This window comes from Echinops telfairi, unplaced genomic scaffold (genome assembly GCF_000313985.2).
Source record: "Echinops telfairi isolate 266 unplaced genomic scaffold, ASM31398v2 ScPeMD7_7424;HRSCAF=8462, whole genome shotgun sequence".
Taxonomy (NCBI): domain Eukaryota; kingdom Metazoa; phylum Chordata; class Mammalia; order Afrosoricida; family Tenrecidae; genus Echinops; species Echinops telfairi.
Genome location: NW_022111324.1, coordinates 960,119 through 981,181, shown reverse-complemented (window position 1 = coordinate 981,181; position 21,063 = coordinate 960,119). Strand labels below are relative to the sequence as shown.

Below are 21,063 nucleotides of genomic sequence, written 5' to 3'. Positions count from 1 at the left end.
GTGGAGTGAGAGGGCCGACTAGAGGCACAGGCAGTCTGGTTCCACACCCAGGAATACACAGTGGTTCATATTAGGGGCCACTTGCTTGGAGTCTCCTAAATATCACTCCTACATCCCCACTGTGAGGTCCGCGAATCAAGGAAGAGTTTCCTCCCACAGGAGCCAAGAAAAAGAGAGAGACAGAGCTGGGAGCGTCTTTGGCAGGTACACACTTTCCCAAAGTGCAACTACTATTTGGCAAAACATATAAGAAGACCCCCCCTAGTTCAAATGTTCCCAGCACAAATGAGCAGGCAGGAAGGGTCTTGAGGAAACCCTCTGGAGCAGCGGTTCTCAATCTGTGGGTCGCGACCCCTTTGGGGCCGAACGACCCTTTCCCAGGGGTCGCCCAATTCACAGTAGCAAAATGACAGTGATGAAGTAGCAATGAAAATAATGTTATGGTTGGGGTCACCACCACATGAGGAGCTGTATGAAAGGGTCACGGCATGAGGAAGGTTGAGAACCGCTGCTCTGGAGGCTGAGGGTCCCTCATATCAGGTTCGTCAAAAATTTCACCTCGGCACACACGCGTTGTGCCATTTCAGGTACGGTAAGACCTGCAGAAGACAGACCTCTGAAAAGCAGAAACCAGTCGAGAAGGAGAACGCCCATATTTCCCACTAGATAAAGAACTACAGAAAAGTGGTAACTGATCTGTCAAAAGCAGAAAACTTTCCAGACCCAGAAACGTCACCTTCTGGCTCTTCCGAGTTTCACTGGCCTCCAGCACCCTGTGAACTTGAACGCAGGTGCTGCCGCTGCCCCAAGCCAACACTAATGAGCCCTCTGCCTCCTCCGCAGCCCTCCACAGCGTAGGCTGCAGGCAGCAGCAGCCTGCACTTAGGAGAGCCCCAACGAGGCCATGTGGAGACAGCAGCCAGAACTGCTTTCTAACTCGGAGGCAATGTAACAGCCTTGGCACTTGGCAGATGTAGGTCCCGTCCGGAAACCATTAAATGAGGCAAGGTACCGTTTCCGGCCTTGGTTGGGGCAGCTAGGGTCAGTGCTCCGCATATTCATGGAACAGAAGCAGAGAACATTTCCTCACAGGCAGATGGGGAGTTTATGTGTGGTTAGCACACTTCTCTTTCAAAGACTTAAACACCTTTTGCAAAGTTAACGCCCCCCCCCCCAGGTACCACCAAAACCCAAAATCTAACCCCTTGCTGGGGTGTCTGTTCAGCTCATGCTGACCCCAGGGGTTGGGTGGAGCCATTCCCTGGGGTTTTCTCATCTATGCTTTAAATGGAAGCACACCGCTAGGCCTTTTTCCCATGGGGCTGCTGGGGGCGGCTCCAATGGCAACCCCGAGGGTCATAATCATATTGACTCTGGACCAGGACCGTTGGCAAAGGTGGTGGTGTGGTTAGGGGCCATTGAGCTGGTTTTCTGCTCATAGCCAGTGACTCCACGTGACAGAGTAGAATGGCCCATTGGGTTTTCAAGGCTGACACCTGTATGCTGGCAGGTTGCCAGGTCTTTTCTCTTACGGAGTCACAAGCCAACACTTAGCCATTGTGCCCCAAGGCTCCTGGGAAGGTAAGCATGAACATCTCCTTTCCAGAGCCATGTCATCTTCGACAGCAACTTTTTCCAGGCACAAACCAAGCCTGTGGGAGGGCTTCAACCTGGAGTGTCAGGGACCAGATGCCCACTCCTGGGTTGCAGCCCCAGTTCTACACGCCAACATCCCACCCTGCACCCGCCAACTCTAGGTCTCTCCCCAAGCTCTCCCACCCACCTCCCCACCCCACCCAACAAAACCACCACCCCAATCGCTCTCCAGCCCACTTGCCTGGACTCCAGCTCCTCCATCAGAAGTGGGGGCAGGGCCAGGCTGAAGTTAGGGAGCGGCGGGCACATGGAAATGGCAGTGGAGAGAACCAGAGCAATTTGCCCCCCACACAGGACACACAAGCAGAGGTGGGCAGTGCTGTCCCAACATGCATACAGCAGGGACTGGGTAGCACACCCTAGGGCGCTGGGCATGGGGAGAAGCCACGAGGACAGGTGCTAACTCTGGGGTCTGGGGAGTAGGGTGCAGGGTTTTCGATTTAGCACAGCTCCTCGCACTAACCACAGCACACACGACTGCGAAGCGTAAATAACCAATTACCTGTTCTCAGCAAGCGGAGACCGCAGCAGGGAGAGGGGAAATCTTTAAATAGCAATCCCGAGCTGCACTAACAGTTCTTGTTCATGAGCTGGCTGGGAATTGGCAAATGACAAACTAATGTGGCCTACTTCACAGCTACAGCTGATCTGGGGATCAACCTTGTCCTTGGCCATGCGGATGCCAGCTACTTCTTCCCATATGCGTTCACGGCTAGGCTGAGCCCTCATTTCCATCCAGTGTCTGCTCCATCTGAAAGCAGGAAGCTAGTGCAGCCAGACAAGCCTCATGCTGGGTGGGGAGAGTGGCAGGGGGAGCGGCTTGGGGAAAAGGGTCCACTATTTACACTGAGGTCTAACCTAGAAATATCGAAGAACTTGTTGGGCACGACATTTGCCCGGATACCTTTAAAGGCATAGCAGACTCCTGGTAGGCCATATCTGAACCAACTTTGGGTAAGGCTGGGAGAGGCCTTGAGGTCTTAACTCCATCAGAACACTTTCAAGGAGACCCATGCCAGGGTTCTAATGACGACAGAAGAACCAGATTAGCCTGGGAGAATAAAGGGGAGTGGGAGACGGGTGTATAATTCAAGTGACCTCAAGAATGCACCTGTCTGCAAGGAAGTCTGTCTTCTGCCTTAGAGCAGCCATGTTCCCACCTGAGGTCCCAGCTGAGGCTATACCTTTACCCAATGGAATTCTGGGACTGCTGGCAGTGTCATGGAGACAGCCAGAAATGAACGATGTAAAGAAAGACAGAGGCTTTGCAGGTTGGTGGCAATAGCCTCTGACAGACAAGTAAAAGTTGGCCTTGAACAAGTAAATGCTGACCTCAAACTGAGCTCAGAAACCAGTCCTCGCTCACACAGACCAACCCAGGGTGCAGGGTTGGATCTATTTTAAATGCTTGAAATATGCTAAGGAAAAGCTATCAATTTATCCCTCTATATCTCTCATATGACTGCTTTCACCCAAGGATCTGGAGACAAAACGTCTTTGAGCAAATGCAACCAAGAGATGGGAGAAAGAGGAGTATGCAGAGAGATGTGTCACTGAAGGCTGACTGGATCCATGAGCATGATGGATGGGAGCGGGCAGCCAGCAGAGAGAGACACCACCACCCCAGCCGCCTTCCTAGGTAGCAAAGAAAGCAAGAGGCAAATACAAGACAGGTGGTCAGAGATTACCTAATGGGATGCTAGCCACTAGGGGAACAGACCCGATCAGAGGACCTCTGAGGTTGTGTCCAACTTAAAAGATTCTAGAAGAGTTTAGAATCCTATGCAAAGTTGTCTCACCAAAGTGGGATTTCATCTCACTATGGCAGCCTTTCAATCATCTGCTCGAACTGAGAGTCAACCTGAGCACATCCAACGATAATCAACTCAAAAGATTCCAAATGAAGAGGAGGTTGCAGGTGTCCCAGCTTGTGGAACCGACTAGAATTGCCAGGCACCAGCATCTCACTTCTGACCCCCAGGTCTTCTGCCTTCAAGGAGAGAGGCCAATAAAATCAGTCAGCACAACACTGACCCAGGGACATTAGTACAGCCTAACTCTGTCCCAGAAACCCACTCTTGGGGTTTCATCCCAACTTAGATCGACCCAGGCTAAGTTACGGGTCTAGCTGCTCTGTGGACCAGTGCTTCCTTGGACTGCCACAACACAACTGTTGTTGCGTACGTTATATAGTGACAAACAGTTTCTCTTTAGTATCTAGCAGTAACCTCCAATTTAAATGCCTCTCCGATAATATTCATCATGAATATGCATCAAGCCCATTCGAAGATAAATAATAATTACTTGGCAATTGATATACTGAAAGAGATAAGTACAATCGTCAAATGTATTTGTAGTCTACGTGAAACTTTTGGAAACGATTCCAGAGTTTCGGATGGACCCCAAGTTGGAGCGCAGGCTTTGTGCCTCCAGGGATGGGCTTTCTCGGGAGTGCTGGGCAGTCATTAGGGACAGCAGATGCATTTCCTGATTTGACAAAGAAAGACTGCTCAATGCCCACCCTGCAATGTAAGAATCCATTAAGGACAATCCCTCCTCTGATTGGCTTTGGGGACACCTGCAAATCCTCCCAGCAACAGCACCCCTCCTTTTGTTGCATGGCTAGAATTTTATAAAAGGCTTGAATAACTCTTATTCTCAGGAAGCCTGGCAGCCAGCTTGGGCCCCAGGCCTAGGTCAGTGGGAGACCATCTTCCAGGGTCTATTCAAGATTCCTGTGGTAGCAGATCAGGCAAGGCTGCGGGCTGCTTGCTCAAGGTACAGGCATGGGAGAGCCAGCCCGGCCTGGTGACTCACTCCACCCGAGAGCCAGGAGGAGAGGGAGCAAAGGTGCAACAGGAGCTCATAACTGCTCCCTGGTGAAGCGTTCTCCCTGCCATTCCAGAACACTCACTCAGATGCAGAACGCTACCGTAGACAGCAACTCTTCCAGAACCTCTGCCTGCACTCCCAAATCCCACTGCCACACCCTCTCTGTCTTCATTCCCCACTTAGGCCCTGCCCTGCCAGACCTGTGCCCTTAAGGTTCAGCCTTTATCTCCATGGTGTGAGTGCATGTCTTCGCTGACTGGGGTAAAAATGAAGCCCAGATGTATAGGTTCCAACAAAGTTATTGACTATCATGCCCTTCACAGAAAGCGAACAGAAAGAACCCCTGCTTACAGCACTGGTGTAAGAAATGGTGTGAGAAATGAACACCATCCCTCCCGGGCCGCCCCATGTCCCACCAAGTTTTTAGTAGCCCAATAAATCTTTGAAGCTCTAATAGTATTTGGCGCTTGAGGACCAAGCCAATTCAAGGTGCAAATCATATACCTAAATTCCTGTAAGTGAACATGTCACTTGAATGAATTCTAAGGCCAGGACTGTACCAAATACTGCCTGGAGTAAGTGGGGCACCGTTGGAGGCTTAGGCGCATTGTTATGGACCAGGAGGTTGGAAGGGGAGGGTAGCACACTTTGCAAGGGAGGTTGGCACAAATACATACTCGAAGCACTTTTAAGGGTGGCAACACAAGTCACACCTGTCCTGACCCCGAAGGCATCCCTCCCTACTCCAAATGCCCAGAAAAGAAGGCAGGGGGGAAAGGTGGAATTGTGTGCCTCTTTCCCTTGCGGCAGAATGGTAAGATCGAGTCATCATCCAACATCCAGCCAAGCCAGCCAAAGCCACTTCAGAGCGAGGGGGGACGGGGATACATGGGAAACCAAAAATGTTTCTTTCTATTTCAACCGCATCCCCCATCTCTCTCCCTCCCGCCTCCCTGGGTCCCTAACAAGCAATGATCAGATAGCATGAGCGGTCCTTATGGCTCCCTAAGTTTTAAACCTGCCCTGAGCCCCTGGCTAGGGAAGGCGCATCAAGCCCATGAGAGTGGAGCCTGTGAAGTAGGGAGGAGGCTGAGGAGAACCTGGGCCACAGCCACTTGGGTTTGCTGCTGCTGCTGCTGGAGGAGCTGCTGCAGGAGTTGCATCTGGTGGTGGGTGGACAGTGGCGTCCCAGAGCCCAAGCCTGGTGGCTTCGAGGAAGAGGAGGGAAGTAGCATCCTGGGCGAGGCTGTCAGCATGGGCTCCTGTGGGTGGGGAGAAACCTAGAGGAGAAGAGACAGCAGGGCATGACACATGGGCGGGCGTCATTTTTAGGGAGCTCACTCAGTCCATGTAGACATAGCCATGAATGTGGGCCAAGTGAAACGGCCCCTTTGTAACCCACAGCTGGGAATGCTGATGTCTTCCATGGAAAGAGGCGTGGGGAATTCAAAGATGGTGTACATGGGTGGAAAATCATTTTGGACACTTCAATAGTTGGGCCAATGTGATAGAAGACAAAAAACTCAACCTCACTGCCTTCGAGCCAATTCCTAGAGGATAGAGTACAACTGCCCCCAGGGGGTTCTAAGACTGCAAATACTGACAGGAGTATATAGCCTCATCTTTCTTCCTCAAAGAGGCTGGTGGTTTTGAACTGTTGACCTTGTGGTTAACAGCCCAACTCGTTACCCATTAAGCCACCAGGTCTCCCATGATGGGAGAAAGACAACTGAAATTGCCCATCTCGGGCCCACCACGAACAAATGATACCGTATTTTTGAATTACTTAAGGGGTAGGAATAGATTTCTATAGAAGTGGCTACCTACAACCCCGCAGGGACAGGGTGCTTCTCATTGGAGGAAGAGGTCACGTGACAGGAGGGAGCTCCACAATCCCCCACTGCCTCCGTTCACAGTGAAGCCCACCGGGGAAGCAAGTTTAGGTATTAAACAAATAATGGTCAGGAGAGAGATCTTCCCTCTTCAGCAGGAAGTGGTCCCTGCTCCCTTTCCTGAGTCTCCTCTACAACTGGGCACTTGTAGGAGGACAGCTTCTGCACCTCATTCCGTCATTATGGAGCTGCAGGGAGGGTGGTTTGCCTCCCGGAGTTCTGCTGCTGATCCTTCCTCGAACAATGGGAGAGGAAGAGACCCACAGTGCTGCCCCTTGGTAGGGAACACACTGCGCACCAAACTCCACTGACCTCCAAACTAGACAGCCTTCTCCCTCGGCAGATGACTGATGGGGAACCTAGGGCACCCACGGGGCCACACTCTTACTGTTCTTCCTTCTAGTTTTCTTCTCTTTTGTGTTCAGGTTGGAATTTGGTCTCAAGCTTTTAGCTGCTTAATTTGAATCATATTAAGGGCCTCAGTCACACCACCTGGCAAAGGAAACCTACAGTGGTCTCCCAGATCCTAATAGCCACTGAACCGGTTCCTGGCCTCCACAGAGCTGAGGGCACACCAACACTACTGCAGGCCGCAGGAGCCAAAGCTCACTTTGCTCCATTACCCAAACCACAGGGGATTACGTCTGCGGATATGCAGGGATTAGCCTGGCACAAAGACTGTGCAGAGGCTACATGCCATTAAGGGCAGAGGGTGCTGGGGATAAGGAGGCGATCAAACGTAACGGTGGGTCCAGGCATGCCAGGACAGAGCTCAGCAGCACCCTTCTTGCTGGAGTTGGCACTCGGAGCTAAATCCCAGGAGGGGTTCAGCCCTTTGGAAAGGAAGGGGTCCATGTTCATGCTCATGCCCTGCCACGTGCTGTGAGGGCCTCACTCAGATGCTGACCCAGCCAAGGCAGGGAGCTTGAGGCTGTAATATCGGCTGTGCCAGCAGGAACACCCATGTGCAGAGCCCCAGCGTGCGCCCCTTCTGGCTACCTTAGCATCTGTGTGGAAGCCTCCTTCATCCCCAACTGCGTCAAGGTCGGTTACCCCTCGGCTGAACTCCAGGATGTCGTTCCCTGGAAGTGGGACCTCTACGGCGTCGATGTCAGTCTCCTCCGCAGTGGCTGTGGAGGCCCTCTCGGCTCCTGTGAGCTGGCGGCCTGCAGGGACAACGGAGAAGGGGAACTGTGAAGTCAACAACAATGTCCTACCTTTCCAAACGTTCACATTTTTAGCCGTTGCTGTCAGTTGCTGGTTGGTGCCATGTGTGCAGAGCAGAAGTGCTCCAATGGGGTTTCCAAGGCTGTGGCTTCTCAGAAGCAGGACGCCAGGCCTGTTTTCTGGGGTGCCTCTGGTTGGGTTCAAACCACTAACCTTCAGGCTCATAGGTGAGCACTTAACTGCTTGCACTACCTAGGCATTGCTTGTCAAGCCCGGAGCTCCATCATATTTTTACCCAGTGTCCCACTCAAGTGTATTAAATTCCCATCCCCATAGGATGGTCCTATTTTAAAAGTGAAGGAAAGGCAAGAGATAATGCATTAGGCTGGGGGAGAGGCAGGAGCCCTGGTGGCTCAATGGTTAAGCACCCATCTAACAAATGGAAATGGCAATGTGAACCCCATCCCGCTGTGCCAGGGGAGAAAGGCCTGGAGATGTGCTGCCTCGGTAAAGATCTCCACTGAGCCAGCGCGCCGGGGCAGCTCTCCTTGGTCGTGGAGGGTGCCGTGAGTCGACATGGACCCAACAGCACCCGAGATCGTCACAGTGGGGGGTGGAGAGACAAGTAAGGTCTGGTCTCATTTCATTTTGAAGATGGGAAAGACGTGCTTTTATTTCGGGGTGAATGACAGGTCCAGGCTCAGGGAGAGGCACGATGGGATGAAACACAGAGGTGGGTGAAAGGTGCATCTTGGACAGGAGGACATTGGCCACTAAGCTGGCCGGCAGGGCCGGCAGAAGGACGCTGACTGGGGAAGGAGCCCCGGTCACGTCTAGGGATAGTGGTGGTGCGTCCAGGTGCCCTCGTGTCTGACTTTGAGTCGGCTCTGACTCATCCAGACCCTACGGACAACAGACTGAAAAACTGCCTGGTCCCTCACCGCCTTACAATGGTTCTTATGTTTGTACCTACTATTGTGGCCACTGTGTCCGCCCATCTCTCTGAAAGTCTGGGGGCAGGACCCCGCTCTGTGAGTGGTGGATGTCCCTGCTGCTGGACTCATGCTAAGGGCTTTTTCTGGGTTGCCTGCATTGACAACAAGACAAGGGATGACGTGCTGCCTTTAAAGGCTTGAAATGGTCACTTCCTGCCTTGGCAAATGCAAGAGTGACAGCTTCAATGGGAAGAGCCTCCATAGGCCCCAGGCCCTGGTCCCAGCGCTTTGCATGCATTCGCTCCCTGAACCTCCTAAGCACCCGGAGATGGGGGTATGGGTATTAAATTCATGTGGCAGACAAATGGAGAAACTGAGGCAGGTAGCAGGTATGGTCGTACTGCCTCCCAATAGGTTTCCGGCTGCCACTGGAACGATCCCCTCCTCCCTCCCTGCCATTCTCCTTATTTTCTCCCCTGCCTTCACACTTCTAAAACCATCGTGTTGGGTCCTTGCTTGCATCCCCATCCCAGCTCTGAATGGGAGCGCCTCACTGCGGGGACGTGGGTATCATGTTCTCGGCATTCCCAGCAGCAGGAATGCACTCAGCACACAGATCCAGGTGCCCTGGAATCTATTCCCACCCCACCCCCCACCCCCTCGTCAGTGACCCCGTGTGTGCCAGAGTGGAACTGTGCTCCGCAGGGGTTCCTTTTACAGTTTGTTTCCACCCCATGGGGTTCCAAGTGGTTGATTTGGGGGAAGTGGATCACCAGGCATTTCTTCCAAGGACCTCCTGGGTGGATTCTAAGACCCTTTACACCACCCAGGGACTCCCAAGCATGCAGCAGGAACTTGACAACAGTCTGCTGACTGGAAGGAGGGAAGTGACACTAATGCATTCGGAGGAAACAAAGGGTCCTTGAGTGGTGGCCTGTGGGGGTGCCGATTAGGGGAGGCTCAAGATGAAGTCACTCTGAGTGAGCAGGATGCCCAGGTCCCGCAGATGGGCCAGGTGCTCAATACGTATTCCTCAACCACTGTTCACTGTCTAGACAGCCACAGCTGTCATGTGAAGAACCCGGATTGTCTGTAGCCTTCGGGGGAGGGATGCCTCCAGGGGCTTGGGGGTCTCCTCCGGGAAGCCCTGCCCAGGACAGTCTGAGAAACAGGGCCAGCAGACAGAATAAGGCAAGCAGAACAGGAGTGGTGGGCCCCACCTGACTCCCAGCCCAGAGAGGGCCAAGGGCAGCGACTGCCAAAAGACACAGAAGACAAATCCCCCCAGGTGGGGACCAGTAGGAAGCGAGCGGCTGGAAAGAAAGGAGGGCACCTGGGGAGGGGAAGAGACATCATTAAATGCACCGCTGAAACCCAAAAGGGAAGAGCTGACAAGGCATCAAAGAAGACAGCAAACCCTCCTTACTTGCCAATTCCTTCAGAGTAAACAACTCTCCTTTGCGCAATAAAGGGCCTGCCATCCCTTCAAGGGGGGGGCGTTGGAAAGATAAACAGGGCACTAATGAAAAGCTGCTGAATGTGGAAGTGAGACTCTTTTTCTTTTTAAATCCTCAGCCAATAGTTCCACTGCGGAGCCTCAAGGTGCCCCCTTTCCAGAGAAAAATCCTGGTGGAGTCAACACATGCTCCTGTGGGGGAGTTTTTACAGAAAAAACAGATTGTTCTTAGCAGTTTACAGAGAATGAGAAAAAGGTAACTTGAACAGGGAAATGGAAGTGACTGTGAGCCTAGTGGGATACTTTTCTTCCAGGAGGCGTGGGTTCAATTCCCAGCCAATGAACCCCAAGCACACACCCCACCTGCCTGTCAAGCGTTAACAAGTTTCCAGACCAAGAAGGAGAAGGAAACAAAGCCCCCCCCCCCCCAAAATCTTCCTTTGAAAATCTGCCACTGTAAACCCCATGCATCGCAATGGTTCAGCCACCCTATTGAGTGTGTGGGGTGGGGTGGGGTAGGAGGGTGGGGGATGGGGAGGTGCCGCTAAGTTGGGGGTGGTGTGACTCCAGAGCTGCTAACAACTACATAAAAGGAGGCATCTTTCCTTAACCCAGATCTAGAGCACTCCAAGTATACTCAGAAACCCTGGGGGTGCTGTAGGTTAAGCACTGGGTTGCTAAGACAAAGTGGGGAGTTCACACCCATCAGGCACTCCACGAGAGAAAGATGAGGCCGTCTGCTCCCACAAAGAAACCCACAGGGGTAGTTCTATGTCCTACAGGGTTGCAAAGAGTTGGAATTGACCAGACGGCGGTGAATTTTTCTGGGTTTGTCACACATTCGTAGGGCTGCCGAGGTCTTCTTACCGATTTTCTTTCTTCCTTTCATACGGGAGGCCAGGGACTGGGGAGTCAGCAATGAAGAAAATGTCTCAGAGCTAAAACTTCTTGCAACACGTAACACACTAAACTGATTTGAGGAGCTCTGGTGGTGTAGCTGGGCTGCTAACCCAAGGTCTAGAGTTCAAAACTACCAGCTGCTCCATGGGAGAAAGACAGGGTCTTCTACTCCTGTAAAGAGTAAGGCGTCCAGCCCAAACCCCAACTCCTCACGGGTGCTGCCTTAATCTGCTGCTTCAGGGCTCCTCCAGCCCATGTGTTCTTTCATGGTTTCCATCATTCCACACACCATGGAGGTGAGAAGCCCACTACTGACCCTACTCTACAGCAATGCCAGGACGGGCACAGAAACCACAGCCAATCCAAGCCTGACCGTCCTTGAAAAAAACAAACAAACAACACACGCAGGATCATTTTTGGGAACAAGATCAGCAAAAAGTTAATGACAAGAAGCACAAAGACCCAGTGAGCCCATTATTTTAATGCTGCCCATCTTTTAGAGTAAAGAGCTTAACAGGATTTAGTATCTATCTGAAACCATGGCTGCTTGTACTGTCATCTGCCTTCCCATTGACCCTCCCTGCTCAGCCTTCCAGTCTCACTGTTACATGCCTCATTCACCCCAGTGGTACCTAGCACCGTCATTCTTCATCAAGGACACAGTCTGAAAAGCTTCGTGCCGTTGAAATAACTATTCAGTCTCAGTTCATTTTGCTGTAAGTGTTCAATAAGTGTTAGTTGACAATCTATTCCACAGTGACATCTATTCCTTGGCCCCCCTCCCTTCGCGTGTTAGTCAGTGTAATCAATAAGTACTGGCTATGCTAGGAACAGTCCCCAGCTGCCCAGAGTTCCCAGTCCACTAGAGAGAGAAGATACGCTCCCCGTGTCTGATGCATAATGGGCTAATGTTTATGCTACAGCCTGAGCCAGAGATTAAGGGAACACGGGTTAAGAGAAGATTGATGTTTCCATTCTTTGGAAGGTGAAGGGAAGAGGGTGGGAGCTGGAAGGAAGGCTTCCCAGAAGACATGAACACAGGGACTGAAGGAAGAGTGGGGTGCCTGTGTGGATGGGAGGCGGGGCCCTGATCCCTGGTAGAGGAAACAGCATTGATAAAGGTTAGAAGGTACCTGATACATTCAGAAGCAGGGAAGAGGTCAGGCTGCAAGGACAGGAGTAGGGGAAGATGAGACAGGAAGGATAGGGAATGGTCCCGATGGAAACCCCATAGACCCTCAATCCTCCAGCCCCAGGAGTGTCTTCCACAGTATCCCAGGACAGTACATCAACCTGCTCTACCCAGGAGACCCCTGCAGGGGGTGAGGGATGACAGGACAGAGCAGTTCCCTCTGTAGAAAGTGAAAAAGGACTTCATTGTCTACCCCAAAGGCCACCTTCAAGGCTGTTCTCTCCAAACCATCCAATCACACAATCCTGATCTCTCCAGACAGACAACTGTTTCTGATTAGATGTTTGGAGAAGAGATGAACCTGCTCGAGTAAGAGTTTCATGATAATAGCAATTTTCTAATATATTGACCTGCAGGCCCCTCTAGGTATCTGACACCTTTCCATTATTCAGGCTTACGTGGCTTTATAGCAGATGACAGACCTCCTTTACTTTTGGGATAGAATTTCTTGGTGTACTGGATACCAGTGTAACTGATGGATCTCTAAGTGTTTGAGAACTAGACTACAGCTCTCCACTATCAAGGCAGGAAGGTGCCATCAAAGAAGATTTATACTGCAAAGGGTCCATCTTCCCCAGTGAGCAGTTTTGACTGCAAATCCCTCAATTCAGAAGCAGGAAGATAAAGCAGCTGACTAAATAAAGGTAGGTCTGGAAATGCCTCAGTATGAGGGAATTGTTGCCTTTGGCTCTACTAAAGCGACGTGGTGGTCCATGTGGTTAAGCACTTGGCTGCTAATGGAAAGGTTGGTGGTTCAAATACACCAAGGGCTCCAAGGGAGAAAGACTTTTATAAAAAGGATGGCAGAGAATAGCCAGTGGGGCAGTCTTCTCTGTCCCATGGGGTTGCTGCGAGTGGAGACTGATTTGAAGGAAGCAAACTAAATTTGCAAACTAAATTAAACTAAACTAAATTAAGCAAATTAAATTACAAAATACTCCTAGCTCTTCTTCCTCAGTGATAGTAAGGTCCTCTGCCCATCTCAAGCCTAGTAGGATGACCACACTGACCAATCCCTTTGTTGGGGCTCCATACTTAATTGCACGATTCCATCCCCACAAGGGAACCATGCACCTCAGCTGCATTGTTATCAAGCCATCCAATCCCCCTGACAGGCCACAAGCACCTCATTTGCACAGTCCGACCCAGTCTGACCATGGACTTACCCAGTCAAGTAGAAGGGCGAGAAAAAGAAGGCCCTCAACACAGCGGGTTGACCCAGTAGCTGCAACAATGGGCTCAAACATAACAATTGTGAGGATGGTGCACGATCAGACAGTGGTTCGTTCTGTTGTACCTAAGGTCACTATGAGTCAGACTGACTTGATGGTACCTAACAATAACCCAGTCATCTGGGGGAGGTTGTAAGAACATGGCAAAAAAGTTCATATAAAAAAGTCACATAGAAGTGATCTATCACATTGCAGTGCTTATTGTATGCCAAGCACTGTGCTCAGCCCTGTAAATGTACCACCTCATATAACTGTCTTCACAATACTAAAAGGTAGCCTGCCTCACCGCAGGCTATTCATTGAGTCAATTCAGATACATAGTGCCCTTATAGGACAGAGTAGAACTACTCCTGGTTTCGGATACTCCTGGTAAATCATTATGGAAGCAGGCAGCGTGTCTTTCTCCCACCGAACAGCTGGTGCATTTGAAGCACTGGTGGGTGGTTTGAAGCGTTGCTAAGCATGTGGTGGTCTAACACTTAAACCACTATGCTCCTTACTATGAAGTAGGCACAGAGAGGTTAAGAGGTTTGCTCCAGATCACACAGCCAGTGATTGCTATTAGAAACTGTTATTGTTACATTAAATTTATAGATTGGTATCTTTGTGATATTAAAACTCCCATTATGGTATGCCTTTCCATTAAAAAAATTTTTCATATAAAACATTTGCATTTTAACTGTGATAATTCATATGTAGCTAAACTTAAAAAACAAGTTCTAATAAGTGAACTTTTTCTTCCACTATGACTTCTAACTGGTTATGGCTGTAATCTATAAAAGCCATATATTTCTTTGTGCAATACTGAAACTAGCTCTTTAACTAAAATTTTTAGTACTTTTTATAGTTTTCAGTTTTTGCTGTTGTGCTTTCCATATAAATAGATAACACGAACAATGTTCAGCTTTACCTGCTCTTTTCTAGTCATTACACTTCTTTTTGCACACTTATTAATAATAGAGATGATAAATGACAGTACTTTTGTTTCATTGTTGAATTTTAATGAAAATGGAAAATATGGGAATACTACCCACACTGAGGGTCTGTAGGAGAAAATGTTAGAAAACACACACACACACACACACACACACACACACACACACAACTATTTAGGTAACTGTAAATTTGTATTTTTATAGGGAGCATACTTCGCATATTTTTATGGGGAGCCCTTTTATATTGAAGCTTTCTTTAGGGGTCAAATTGGGTAGAATAAACAGTGGGACCCTTAGAAAGTGTGCCCTGATATCCCATTTAAATTTTTCCTCAATGGATAGCATAAACATCTCTTATTTGGTTATAAAAACGAGACATGTTCCTTAAATGCAATCTGCAAGCTGGGACAGAACAGAAGTCAAATGCTTTTAATCGGCATTAACTCCAACGCCTAGTAGGAGTTGGTCTCCAAACACCCTGTGCCTCCTTGCCTCTCCATTCCCACCAGCGAGGGCACCTACCTGGGTCCCCGGAGCTGTTGCTGTTCCTCTCGCTCTCCCCGTCTTCCTGGCCATCTGCATTCTGGTGCGTGTGCTGGAGGCTCAGCTTGTGGCAGACCTCAAAGGCTTGCCCCACTGTCCGGACAATTCGCATAGCTTGGCTCTGGGAAGGAGACAAACGAAAAGCAGGAGTGAAGGCCATGCCGACCCCGTGCTAAGGCACAGTAAGAAGGGCCGGGGGAGGAGAGGATGGGCAAGGGGCATGCGGACCAAAACCCATGAAGCCAGCAAAGGAAAGAGATGGCCAGACCTAAGGTTCCCATGTGCACATACTCACAAGGAAGAGTGTGAAGGCATTTTCCCTTCCTGAAATACTCTAGAAAATAGAAACTGTCACCACATTTCCGAAACAATCACACTGAAAGGACAGATAGCAAATATATCAGTTCTTGACTTGGCCCCAATTCCTCCTCCAAGTTTAACAAAAGGAGCGGATATGCTTCAGCAGCCTTTGCCAACCATTATGAAACGCTCAGTTGGCTTGCCAAGCTCAAAGGAACTCAGCCATCATTCTCCTTCCCCTCGCCACTGTTGCAAACTTGGGGTTGTTTAGAGCTCCTGTAGATCAAGGGATATGGTGATATGGGGCTTAAAAACCTGGCCTCAATAGTTGAGCCAACTGAGGCCCAGTGTCCCAGTCTTGTTAAACTCAATCGCTGGTGAGTCTGCTCCAGACTCTTGAACGTCAAGCTCAAGCTTCCTCTGTGGCCGCTTCCTCTCCTGTGCTGTGCTAGCTAACCTCCTATTTCTCTGACAGCCCAGGAGGAGTGGGGGACCCTCCAGTGTAGCTGCTGTCCCCATGATTCTGACTCACGGCGACCCCAGGTGTGGCACGATAGAAGTGTGCTCCGTAGTGTTTTCAAGAGCTGATTTTGGTAAGCAGATCACCAGCTCTTCTTTTCCAAAGGTGCCTCTGGGTGGACGTGACCCTCTAATCCTTTGGTTAGTAGCTGAGGGCCTTAACTGTACCCCCAGGGACTCCTGCTTGACCCTACCTTTCCATAGCTCTTCACTAGGAGAGGAGGAAAGAAGACAAAGTAGTTTTGCTCCTGTGTAGGGTCTAAGGCAAGCCAGGTCAGCTGTATGGAAGAACCTTTCATGCCCTGGTCTCACTGACTATAATTTGATGATCACATACTTTTTATTTTCTTTCGGGTTGAACAATGAATCAAATTGTCAAATAGAGTTGAAGAGCTCAGGTTGAGAAAGTCTGGAATGTTACTTGTTCTATCCTGGTGGGTCCCAAAACTCCTACCACAGAATCTAGTTTACTCAATTGTGCTGTCCTCCTGTAGCTGGGTCTACGATGAACTGCATTGTGGATGGTCAGTGGCCACTATAGAGTCCACCCGTTACATTCAAAATCCCCAAGGCTACAGCGGCAGCCAAGTAGAGCTTCTTATCACACCAGAGAGCTGGTTTTACAATAGTGACCTCATGCAATTACAGACCAAGGTAACAAATGGAGTGCTTTTTTCCCTTTCTAATCTCCAGGGCTTTGTTGATAATAAGCGCATGCTTCATTTATGCTTCATATGATACTGCGATTAGTTCATCTTTCCCCATTACTATCTTTATAACCACATCCCCCGGAGCTTTAGAAAGAACCTCAGACACGGGACTACTGTTCTAATCCATTCTCTGCTAGATATAACTTCCCAAACATCAACCCTCGCCATTTCCTCCATGCCGGTGTCATGTCTATTCCCTGCCTTTATCTTTGGGAGTCCTACTAGCACAGTGGTTACCACAAGGTCAGCAGTTTGAAACCACTAGTGCTCCACCAGAGGAAGACAAGGCTTTCTACTCCCTTAAACTCTTGGAAACTCACAGGGACAGTTCTACCCTGTCCCACAGGGTCACTATGAGTCGGCATCGGCTCGATGGCAGTGAGTTCTTTGAGTGAGAACCTTCTATCTTAAGCAAGAGCATCCTCTGAAAAGGCATCTTGGCCAACCATCACCCACATGTCTATTTCAGGTCTCAGTAGACTTCTACTTCTACTGATTTTCCTCAGCTTGCTGTATTATAGCTTGAGCTTCCCTTAGCCCATTGTGTTAGCTCCAGGATGTCCTTAACTGATTCCTCACAGGGAACACCCTGACAGTTCTAGGTAGTGAGACCCTCAAGGCAAGTACAGTAACTTACTCAGGGGGTCCTACACATCCCCAGGTGGGTTAGAAACTAGAACCTCTGTCCTCTCTCTCCAGCCACACCTTCCTCTTGCTCCCAAAGGGCAGCCTTCAGCCCTTTCTCACACTGCAGGCTTGCAGTATAAGAGACAATTATTCCATCTGTACAGGAAGTGGAAGAATAGCTGGAGCCAGTCCTAAGCAAGAGGCCCCTACCTTTCTCACTTCTGAAACACATACAAAGCTGTAATTTAGGAGGCCCTCAAACTCTAAACTCACTGCTGTCTCGTGGATTCTGACTTCTAGCGATGCTATAGGGCAAGAGAGAACTGCCCCATGGGGCTTCTGAGACTGTAAATCTTTACAGAAGCAGACTGCCTCGTTTTTCTCCCTTGGAGTAGCTGTTGGGTTTGAACCTTGAAGTCAGCAGCCTGAAACTTAACCCATCCTGCCACCAGGGCTCCTTCTTACAAGGCAGATCCCTTTGAAAACAAGTCCTCCTCTAGCCCAGCTTCCCCAGGTCTCCTGTGGTGACAGCTGTTACCCGGGTTAGGATGTGCAGCCCAGAAGCTCCCATGTCAGGGTTTTCAAGCAGAAAATCCCAGGAAGAAGAAGACAATGCTCTGCCCAAAGGCCTTATTCTCCTGGGCCTCTTCAGGCCATGATGTTGCTTATTCCCTTTATAAAAACAAGAGCAGACAGCCTGTGGTTAATTTTTGGCAGCAATCCTCATTACTCTCTTGTTGTGGTTCGGTGCCGTCAAGTTGGTTCCGACCCATAGCGACTCTGCACAGCAGAGCGAGACACTGCCTGCTCCTGCGCCATCCGCACAATTGCTCCTATGCTTGAGCCCGTCACTGCAGCCGCTGTGTCCATCCATCTCCTTGAGGACCGTCCTCTTTTCCACTGCCCCTCGGCTTTACCGGGCATGATGTCCTCCTCCAGGGACTCGTCCCTCTTGACAACATGCCCAAAGTATATAATGTCTTGTCACCCATTCCTCCAGGGACCACTCTAGCTGTACTTCTTCCAAGACATCTCATTACTAGCAAAACCTAAATATACTTTATTCTGCCTACCAAATATAGCCAGTGTCCACTTCATATAACCTCTGTCTTCTCCCTGCTGCCCAGCCTCTCGGGGATTTGCTCTCTTAGTCATTTGTTTCAACAGCAGAAAAGTTAAGTGTTTTGAGTTCTAGAAATAGAATATGTTTGGGTTAAATGATATGTACCGCTCAAGTGTTCCATTTCATTATGTTGTTATCTTATGTTATATATTTACATCATGGATGAATAAATATCTACAAAGACTGACTAATTGTCTTCTTGACCCTCTCATTCCCAGAGTACAGACCCAGGCTCCCACTTTAAAATATAAGCATACATAGAGAATTCACTACTGTGTCTGTTATTATAAAGCCCAGGTTTCTCCTAATGAGGACAGATTACAGAAGCCACTATCTATGAGAGTCACAGACACATTCCTTAACTAGTTTGTAAAATGATACTAAAGATTTAAGTGTTCCCAAACAAGTGTCACCAGATCTATGGGACTGGACAGAAGTGAAGACAAGATTTCTCTTAAAAAAAAAAAAAGAAAGAAAGAAAGAAAAGAAAAAATACCATGAAAGTTTACAGAGCAAATTGGTAGTTTTCCATTCAACCATTTGTACACACTTTGTGTCATGCCACAATGTAACAGCGGCACTCTTCCCACCTCCTTCCTTAGGTAGTGTGCAGTTACATAATCTCCTGTCAACTTGAGCGAAGGGGTAGAGCCTAGCCTGTCAATTACTGTATATACTCGAATATAAGCTGACCCGAGTATAAGCCGAGGTACCTAAATATTACCTGGGAAACCAGAAAAACTGATTGACTCGAGTATAAGCCTAGGGTGGGAAATGCAGAAGCTATTGGTGAGTTTCACTAATCAAAACAAATGAAAATAAAATTACTAAAAATTGAGACATCGGTGGGGTAATGTATTTAAATATTTAAGTGAAAAACAAATAAAATGACAACAAGTCATTTAACATTAGTAAACCAGCACAGTAAGTGGAAAATAGGTTCAACAAAAACAATAAGGTATCAACAATGATGCCTAAGAGTACTATTCCCTGAGCTCAATCAGCAACCAAGCTAAAATATGAAGAGTTAAAATCCTTCAGAACTGGATTCCTCGTCATCACCCGTATCCCAATGTAGGGCGTCAGCTGGCGTGAGGTCAACATAGACGCTGTCCTCACTGAGATCGCCTTCTTCACTGCCATCCGTAGCATGACTAATACCACCTTTCTGGAAGGCACATCGCACCATATCTTCTGGAATGTCTTCCCATGCATCTCGAACCCACTTTGCTAAGAACTCTATGTCACGCTTAATGAGATTTCCTCCTTTTGTTAGTCGGGCTTGACCAGATGACATCCATTCATGCCACATCCTTCGCACACAGTCTTAAAAAGGCTTATTCAAAGATACATCCAGAGGCAGCTCTGCTTAGGGTATGAGGTTTGGGAAGGAAAGGCACCAATACAAGGAATATTCCTGATGGCTGTGGTCTCAAGTACATCAAGTAGATCCCTTTGACAAGAAGATGCACCCACTCGACCCGGTGGCAAGGCGGTGAGCGGCTGGGTCTGCGAGGCGGCGATATGGCGCGGCGGCGAGGCAGTGAGCGGCTGGGTCTGGGTCTGGGTCTGTCAGGTATCACTGACCTGTGTATAAGCCGAACCCCAGTTTTTCAGCACATTTTTTGTGCTGAAAAACTCGGCTTATACACGGGTATATATGGTAGGTCATAGCCAATCATGCAACTTCTCCCGAGAATTCTGGGAACTCCTGTCTTCCTGCCTGGAGGCGGAACACACTCTTTCGGCTTCCTCTTCCTGCTGACAAGCTACATGGAGCTATGCTGATGGCAGCCAGAGCCCTGGAGCTGGAAGAGCCATATGGAGACCCATGCCAGCCCTGAGATGCTTCCACCACCATTGGATCCACAAGACTTTCCATCCACTGGCCTGTGATCTTCCTGCATTTGGCATTATTGCATGTGTTATGTGAGTCCGAAGAGGAATTTATAGACTAGTATCAGATATATGGGCTAATATTGGACTTATGGACTTGATCTGGACTGGGCTGGGGTGTTTTCTTAATATACAATTACTCTTTGATATAAAGCTCTCTCTTACACATATATGAGTGTCAATGAATTTGTTTCTCTAGTCTACCTGGACCAACGCAGGCAGGATTTTGAAACTTCTCTTTGGAAGAAAGCACTTGGGCTTATATAAGAGAACAGAGGTGGTGGGAAAGAGCTTTGCAGAAGCTCTTCATTTCTCATGCATTGTAAGATGACATGACACACACACCAAGTATTTGAAGAACCTAGACTCTGGCTTGAATCCCCATTCTGACACCTTTGTCAGGGACGAAAGTACCGAACATGCCCATCAAGCTCAGCCAACTACTTCCCAGCCCAAAATAATCTTATGGAAATGGCTTGGTTTTAATGCTTAATATCTACATTCACCAAAAGCAGGCTGCTCAGTCTCCATTTACTTACTACACTCCCATTAATACTGATGTTTTCTAGTGTATTTCAAGGCACTTACTCGGTGGCAATGAGTTTGGTTTTGATAGATTACTGTAACTTCAACAGAGAAAGCAAATCAACAATGTCTCTACAGCTTCTCCTGTAGAGACACGTATCCAGAAAACAGACATGACTGCATTTCCCACTGTACTTGGTATATAGCCAATGCTCAAGATATGCTACACTCTCAATATGGAATTCACTGTACCCAAAGGTAGTGAGGACAGGAAATTTAAAAATATATAGTGAAGGGAGAATTGGAGTTAATCAGTAAAAAAAAACAGAGAGATGGAAAAGAATAATCATAATCTCTTGGTATGCATGCACAATACATCAACAGGACAAGCACCACCAGCACCCTCCTCCACAGGAGCAGAGGAAAACCCTAGGTCCACATGAGTCTTTGGCCCAGCTTAGCATGATGGCTTCTGCGTGTGAGAAAATTGTGAAATAAGAACTCTCGATGTGCACAATCCACACTGACCAATTTTGTTTGAATTTATCCTCTCCATTCCTCTTTTTTTTAAAAAAAAAATCATTTTATTGGGGCTCTTACAGCTCTTTTTTTTTTTTTTTTTT

General features: G+C 48.7%; 1 protein-coding gene across 4 annotated transcripts in view; it reads right to left on the bottom strand.

Annotated features, from left to right (window-relative positions):
* LOC101638476 (carboxyl-terminal PDZ ligand of neuronal nitric oxide synthase protein) overlaps positions 1-21,063 on the bottom strand; it is a 379,449-nt gene that overhangs the window by 23,695 nt on the left and 334,691 nt on the right. For 2 of the 4 annotated variants that reach the window (XM_045297874.1, XM_045297875.1), the window contains exons 6-9: positions 14,720-14,861; positions 7,380-7,546; positions 5,589-5,768; positions 1,838-1,879 (exon numbers count right to left, since the gene is read on the bottom strand). In XM_045297874.1, coding sequence (XP_045153809.1) covers positions 1,838-1,879; positions 5,589-5,768; positions 7,380-7,546; positions 14,720-14,861 — 531 coding nt within the window. The remainder of the gene's footprint in view (positions 1-1,837; positions 1,880-5,588; positions 5,769-7,379; positions 7,547-14,719; positions 14,862-21,063) is intronic. The other 2 variants (XM_004706776.3, XM_004706775.2) reach the window with 1 other exon arrangement.